Here is a 7,695-nt window from a genome sequence, read left to right as displayed (position 1 = left end):
CGTACTCAGGGGTAGGTAAGTATGCAGAGGATTCGTCATGATCACCATGATCACCCACTGATTCCCGCAAGGGTGGTTTTTTTGTCAGTACTTTGGAGGGGCTGAGGGGGGGGGAGAGATCAGAATGAGAGGTGGCAGATCCCCATAGTATGCAGTTCAAGCAACAACCGTTTTAGCCAAGAGGGAGCGACATGTCCGTTGAACCCACATCTGTATACTATATTAATGAAGCATTACAACCAACACAACCCTACGGGTTATCGCAGTTCCCACTAGTTGATTACTGATACTGTATTGCTATGGAGCTATTGATGTTGAAGTATATAATCTATGCAGCTCGACAGCGTGGTTGTAAATCTCGCATTGACTGGCCCACGTTGAATGGATGGCGGGTCATAAAGAATAAAAAGAAAGAACTAAAAAAATCTGTCAGCGTAGTATATCAATAGTAGCGGTGATAGTGAAGCTAGAGATTTCCCTCACCAACTAACCAAAGTACTGCAATGAAAATCAGCTAGCGTGTCGAATTCCATCCATATCGTTCTGTTATCGCCAGGAATCCATTCTCGGCAGACTTGCCCACGAAACAATTGGCCAAGAAAACGGTGCCTAGATAACCCTGTTTTGACCAACAATCCCCATGTCTCAGATTCCCCTTGAATGAGATGACGACAGACAACCCGGATTCCAATGCCAGGGGCGCCCCCAACTTTCCAGGTCGACTTGCCAATAATTCGATGTGGTGTATCACAAGCCCCACCAAGCCGCTACTGAAAGGGCTGGTTCTCCAGGCTGACAGTTTTTATACTATAGCAAGTGAAGCGAAATTGGATGGTAGTGACGTACTCTACTGTGAGGTCATGCTTCAAAGTGATGCTAGATCTGGTTATAAGTGTGATGGCTGAAACGCTAATCTCAATCGTCACCCACCCCCCTCCTCCCTTGGGCTGACAGTCTGATTGATGATCAATGTCTTTTATGTCCATTCATTGCATGCATGTTTGGTGATCATTCTTCATCATGGAGTATGCGTTTAGGCAGAACTGTCAGGCCTCGGATGTTTGGCGGGAAGCTACGCCTTCTGCTTTTGCTGTCTGGGGCTGATATTGTCCGATATACCTGAGTGTCCCTGATACTTTTGTCATTGACGTGAGTGACTGTTTTCTCACGAGAATTTTATGGCAGAAAGGGCCGCTTCTAGCGCGCTATTAACTGAAGCATGCCCAAGCGACCGTACAAGGACCCGCAATCTACCGTATGGTAAGTTCTCCATAGACCAGGTCTGGTCAGTCCATAGCTATTATCCAAAACACTAAGGTAAACATAGGAATTAACAACTGGCAGTCGACTATCGAGAACACACTGCTCAATTGGTTGCCTCTGGCTCCATCTCCACCACGCTCTCGTCAAGGCACCATACCCTAACGGGGCAGCGGACCGGACACGGGCGGAAGGCACCTGGACGGCAGCGGCGATGTGGATATCTCCAGCTAGTAGGAGCTGAGAGGTACAGTAAGTAGCAAAGATAAGGTTGAGGTGGCGGTGAGGGCTCTGTTTACCAAAGTCTAGGAGGCTGAAGGATGAGAGATGGCGATAAATGGGACCTTGAAGGCCTAGACAAAGTCTTAACGGGTGGATCACCAGTGGCGTTCTAGAGCATCAAAACTTTGAGCCAAGTCACGGATGATCCACATCGCCCCACTGTGCCACGGACCATCCGGACTATCTTGCTGGCCATTTGGCTATCTCGTTGATGGAGTTAAGAGGGTCTGTTTGGCACAAGTGTGATCCTTTCGTGGGATGATAGTGGTTGTGTCGTTGACAGCGTTGACCGCTCCACAAGCACTGCACTGGCAGATGTCCTCAAGACTTATCCGTTCGACGATGGTGGATATCGCACCATGGAGGGGAGATGTTAGTGTGCTCGAGCAGAAGAGCAACGGCATCCTATACTGTGCTGCTAATATTGGTCTTAGCAAAGGGTAATTTTCCCATGTCTTTCGTGGTAACGAACCCTTATTTTACCCATACCCGATGCAGAAATCTAACCGTCCGCCAGGCTGTATAGTGAAGCGATTTCTTTTCTGAGTGTTAAGGGTCCAATAGTACCTTATACACTAAACGAGAACTTATCTACCCAGGGCAACATAACAACTACAAGGAATGACCAATGGGTTGTTAGATAACTTACCTAACCTGTCCGAGAATGAGTGGTTGTCGAGACAAGCGCAAACGGGTAAGACGCCTCTTAGGAAACACCACCACGGGACCCTAAGCCAAGGACTCACCCGAGCCCATACTCGACTACTCTATCACAAGTACAGATCTCCTCCTACCTTCCGTCGCGTCGCTCAGTATGGTCCTTTTATTATACCAGGATAAATGTCCATGAACTCAGTGCATGTACCGCTGCACAGCGTCGGTGCCTGAGGATCCGCCCCACCCGCTCCATCCATGTCGTCATCGCTGATATCAATCCTCCTGGTCAAAAACCTGAAATGCAGCAGTCCTTGACGCATATATCTCCCAAGTACACTCCCATAACTGTTTTCCCTCTATCAAACCCCTACAGTCCCTACTCCTACCTACATCTTCACATACACAAACCCCAGAACACAAAAACAAAACGCAAAATGTCACCCTCACCCTACGCCTACCAATCCGAAGTGTACGCGCACGGCCTCCGCGACCAAAAGCCTGCTATAACCTTCATCCCCAGCGAATGGGAGAACCTCGCACGAGCACGCCTCTCCGCCAACAGCTTCAGCTACGTGCACGGGTCGGCAGGAACAGGCGAAACCGACCGCAAGAACCGGTCCGCATTCCAGAGCTGGTCCGTGATACCTTCCCGACTGGTCCCCTCGGCCAACTTCCCCGATCTATCGACCACCCTCTTCGGCAAGACCTACTCCTCGCCTATCGCCATCGCCCCCGTAGGGGTACAAACTATCTTCCATCCGGAGGGTGAACGTGCCGTAGCGCGCGCCGCGGCGGAGCTGGATGTGCCGTATACGTTGAGCACGGCGACGGCGACTTCTACTGAGGATGTAGCAGAAGCGAACGGGGCGGATGGGAAGCGGTGGTTTCAGCTGTATTGGCCTGGGAATGAGCATAATGATATAACGGTTAGTTTGTTAGATCGGGCCAAGAAGAACGGGTATGATGTGTTAGTTGTCACATTGGATACGTATATCTTGGGGTGGAGGCCGACGGATATGGATAATGGGTATAATCCGTTCCTGAGGGCGGACAGTATCGGGGTGGAGATGGGATTTAGTGATCCGGTGTTTAGGAGGCATTTCAAGGATAGATATGGGAAGGAGGTGGAGGAGGATAAGGGCAATGCTGCGGCGGAGTGGACGAAGATTGTGTTCCCCGGGGTGTCGCATTCGTGGGAGGATTTGGCGTTTTTGAAGGAGCATTGGGAGGGCCCGATTGTGTTGAAGGGGGTGCAGAGTGTGGGGGATGCGAGGAGGGCGGTGGAGTGTGGAATGCAGGGCATTGTTGTTTCGAATCATGGGGGTAGGCAGATGGATGGGGGCGTCGGGTCGTTGGCGGTGTTGCCGGGGATTGTGGATGCCGTGGGGGAGCAGATTGAGGTGTTGTTTGATTCCGGGGTGCGGTGTGGTGCGGATGTGATGAAGGCGCTGGCGTTGGGGGCGAAGATGGTGCTGGTGGGTAGGCCATATGTTTATGGGTTGGCGATTGCTGGGGAGGAGGGGGTGAGGCATGTGTTGAGGAGTTTGTTGGGTGAGTTGCAGTTGTCGTTGCATTTGGGAGGGATTAGGAGTGTGAGGAAGGATGATCTGAATAGGGGGTGTTTGGTAAGGGAGTAGAGGTGTGTTAAGAGGGTTATATATATGGTATTGAAGGGATGGAAATGTCCTCAATCAGCACATTGTAGTAGATTAACGCATACTAGGCTATAGGCGATAATCACCTCTTATTAGATACTTTTACAAAGCAGAGCAGGTTCATATTTCAGAGTAGAAATTGGTTCAGTATCGATGTCAAAATATACTTTCGATATCAGGCTGGCAGAAGTCATCAACACCCACCCCCACTACAACCACTCAACCCTCCAGACCTGCAATAGTCAGTCTCCATGTATCCAATACCAAGGAATAACTTACACTGCGAATAATACTCATTCTCATACGTGCACGTCCACCCACTCGGACACTGCGTCGCTCCCGTATACCCGCTGCCACCACACTGCCCATACGCTGACGCCGTCCCAGTAGCAGTCGATGTCGTTGAAGTAGTCGAGCTACTCGACTTCGTAGTCGTCGTCAAGGTCGTCGACTTAATACTGCTCGTAGTGATAGTTGTAGCCGTACTCTTTGTGCTCGAAATAGTTGTGCTCGTACCTACCTTAGAAGTCGAAGTTGAGGTCGAAGTCTTCACCGCCGTCGACGAAGCACTAGATGCAGTAGCAGTCGCACTCGGCAGACTTCCACTCGGATCACCATAAAATATGCCCCGTCCATTTGTCCCGACAAATACCCTTCCATAGTTCTGCAAATCACCATTAACGACATTCGCCGATGCAGCCCCGAACCCGTGATCGGCGTCGGAGATTATCTGCCAATTGACACCTTGATCTTCCGTTTTGAAGAGACCTGTGACGCCATCGACGGTGAAGAAGCCGAATAGCACAGGGTAATCACTATCGGAAGAGGGCTTGCCAAACCCGAAGCTCCATCCCTCCGTGCATCCGCTTCCGATCTGAGTGAAGGACTTGCCGTAATTAGTTGAGTGGAAGAGGCCTGTGTCTGTACTGACCCAGACATCGCCAGCAAGGGAGGGATGCGCTCGGATGGCGTTGGCGGTTGTGCTGCTGCCAAGGGTGGTGGTGACGGTAAAGGTCGTGGCGGTGTCGGACGAAAGGTAGAAAGAGGAGCCGGACGCCCCGTAGAAGTAGGTGTTGTTCGCTTTGTCAGAGGCGATGACGGCTCCCGATGGGAGAGAAGAGACTGCGCTGAGAGTAGCTGAGCTTTTAGAACGATAGGCGCCGTCGCTGTTCATAAGCAGGATGGTGTCGGCGTCTGCAGAGAGGGCGACTTGGCCGGTCGCAGTTGAGGAAGAGGCGGCGTAGTCGGCGTACCAGGACTCACCGAAGCTGGAAGATAAAGCGAGGGTGGGATCGGAGTCACTCGATCCAGAACGAACGAGGTTTGCGGGCTTGTTGCCGGCATAGTCGATACCGTTGGTTGACCCGTAGGTCGGGGTGTGATAGTATTGTGAAGGAGCGGTGGTGAGGGAAGTGTGGTAGAAGCCGCCGTCGTCGCCGACCGCCGACAGGAGGGCAGGTCCGCCCGGGGGAGTGATGAGACCGAGGACAGCCATCTCTTCGATGCCTACGGCGAGGGACTCGATGGTTACGTTATGCGAGCTGTCCCAGTTTTGTAGGTCGTGGCCACCGTAGATGGTCGCTCCAGTACCGTAAAGCCAGTGGTCAGAGTCGAAGGGGTCGATGGCGAGGGCTTCGACCATCCACCCGACGCGGACTGGGAACTCGTCCGTTGAGGTGTCGTCTTGTAGCCACGGGGCATTGGAGATGTCATACGAGTAGTAGTAGTTGATGCTGGGATAGCCATTCCAAGCCCAGATAGGTGACCAAGTGGCTCCTGAATCTGTACTACGCCAGATCAACTCATCGGGCCACCAGCAGTTGAGAGCTGCTACCATGACGGTGCCAGGGACCTGGAGGTCGACTGCTAGTCCACCATAGCCATAGTAGGTGTCCGCCATAGAGGTAGGGCTGATGTCGGTCCAGGTGCCGCTGGTGATGTTGTATTTGTGGACAGTGCCATTGGTGCCGTCATACGGGCCGGCACCGTTAGAGTAGGAGATATAGAGAGTGTGCTCGGATGGTGACAGAACACCTTTGTGAGGGAGGAAGCCATACGATGGCTCTCCTGATACCCAAGCCCCTGTGTTTGTTAGATGATGTTTGTGGGAAATGATTAGAGGTGCTTACAAGTTTCACCAGCATCTTCAGAAACAAAGACTGATTCTCCAGTGTCCACCACGCCTATTATTGTCAATGAACTATCCTGAAGGTTCTGAAGTCCCTAACATACCGACAAAGATGCGCGGAGTCGGAGAGCCACTGGACCCTGAGGTCGAGTCGAACGTGACCCAGGCGATTCCCACCGGATCAGAAGTGTAGGTTGAGCTGGAGTCTTGGAAATAAGTGCCAGTCCACTTAAAGGCAGTCACGTTCGACCACGTCGCGCCATAGTCCGTGCTCTTCCACAAGCCATTGCCACTGCGGGCTCCAAAGTACAAGATGCTGTTGTCATTCGGGTCCACGGCCAGTCGCTGCAGTGGTCAGTGTATGCTTGCAAGAAACAGAACACATGGGCCATACTTCGCCAACGCCCCGACCGGGCATATTCCCTCCAACTTTGAAGGGAAGCTTTGTCTCCGCCCAGGTATCGCCCTGGTCGGTTGACCGTAGGATTGAGCCGTCATTGGGATCCCAGTCGTTAGTGTACATGCCTACTGCAACATACACTCGGTCGGTATCAACGGGATCGGTCGCGATCGCATCAATGCCCCAGTCGTGCCTGAACAGTGAGCACGAGCATACCGTAGGAGGGGCTTACGTACCAATTGGAGTTGTTGGCCCAGTCCATCAAGGGAGTCCATGTATCATCTGAGTTCAAGCGGTATGCGCCGCCGATGTCGGTGCGAGCATACGCGACACCTTTGGCTGAAGGGTTGAACACGATGCCCGGCGTGAAGCCTCCGCCACCTGAGAACATTAGCTTGTTCATTCCATATGGCGAAAAATAAACCATACCTCCTGTGACTACATTCTTCCAGGTATATTCCTGAGAAGCGGCTGCCTGGACCGAGTCAATCAAGTAGCCTGCTGCCAGGGCTGTGATTGTACGCCACATTGTGACTGGAAATAGTCTTGGTGCTACTGATAAACTGTCGATTCATGTGGGAGAGCATGGAGCTTATATATTCAGCAGGTTCAAGCATCGGAGCTGCTCTTCAGGCACAATTGTAAGGTAATGATGTTCGCACATGCGTGACATGCAGTTGGCCCTGCGTTAGTGACTCGAACGAGCATGCTATACCTGACCTGGAACGGACCAAGGCATTGTGTGGTCAGACAGACGAATCTTAACCTGCTCCGTATGGATGATCTGATTGTGCAGATGCAGGGACGAAAACATATATCCGGAGAAAGGACCGAATAGCCGAATAGATTAATTATGAGGAGATTGGGGCAGATGTTGCTGCGTGACTGATTCATCACGGAGCAGCCTCCGACATAACAGCCATCAACGTATTGACAGAGGACCTTAGACTTGGCTAATATCCGCGTGTTTCGGACAGTACTCATAGGATCATAATGCAATACTCTTCATAGAAGCTGTGATCTGTTTGACATTCATAGGGCATTGCCGGAGACAGAATGAGCTCTGATTGGCGGAACAACGAGCTGCAGATGGGGATGAATGCATGCCATTCTGATGGCACGCAGTGCCGGACAGGCACGGTCGGGTATTTCTCCTGACGCCTGCAGGGCTAGCGCAGCCATGTTAGCTTTTAGACCCGAACGACCTTTTTTTCAGTTGAAATTCACACAAAATGTGCAGTTGGATTTCGTCTTGCCCAAAGGAGTACTAGGCAAAGCATGTCTCAGTGAAAGAGGGCTTGGCAGCTATGACT

General features: G+C 51.7%; 2 protein-coding genes across 2 annotated transcripts; one reads left to right on the top strand and one right to left on the bottom strand.

The window, feature by feature from the left end:
* Positions 1–2,574: 2,574 nt before the first annotated feature.
* BO79DRAFT_234724 (FMN dependent dehydrogenase) lies at positions 2,575–3,836 on the top strand (the record flags this gene model as incomplete). The annotated part of the gene is made up of 1 exon (XM_025684404.1): positions 2,575–3,836. Exon 1 carries the CDS (start codon positions 2,634–2,636, stop codon positions 3,834–3,836), a length of 1,203 nt encoding a protein of 400 aa, XP_025544671.1. The 5' UTR covers positions 2,575–2,633.
* Positions 3,837–4,059: 223 nt separating this feature from the next.
* Positions 4,060–6,911, bottom strand: BO79DRAFT_268264 (putative endoglucanase; the record flags this gene model as incomplete). The annotated part of the gene is made up of 7 exons (XM_025687111.1): positions 4,060–4,087; positions 4,134–5,936; positions 5,984–6,037; positions 6,087–6,327; positions 6,377–6,575; positions 6,619–6,763; positions 6,812–6,911. 7 exons carry the CDS (start codon positions 6,909–6,911, stop codon positions 4,074–4,076), a joined length of 2,556 nt encoding a protein of 851 aa, XP_025544670.1. The 3' UTR covers positions 4,060–4,073.
* Positions 6,912–7,695: the final 784 nt, after the last annotated feature.

This window comes from Aspergillus costaricaensis (assembly GCF_003184835.1).
Source record: "Aspergillus costaricaensis CBS 115574 unplaced genomic scaffold BO79scaffold_2, whole genome shotgun sequence".
NCBI classification, from domain to species: domain Eukaryota; kingdom Fungi; phylum Ascomycota; class Eurotiomycetes; order Eurotiales; family Aspergillaceae; genus Aspergillus; species Aspergillus costaricensis.
The sequence above is the reverse complement of the archived record's forward strand: the minus strand, read 5'-3'. Positions and strand labels throughout refer to the sequence as shown.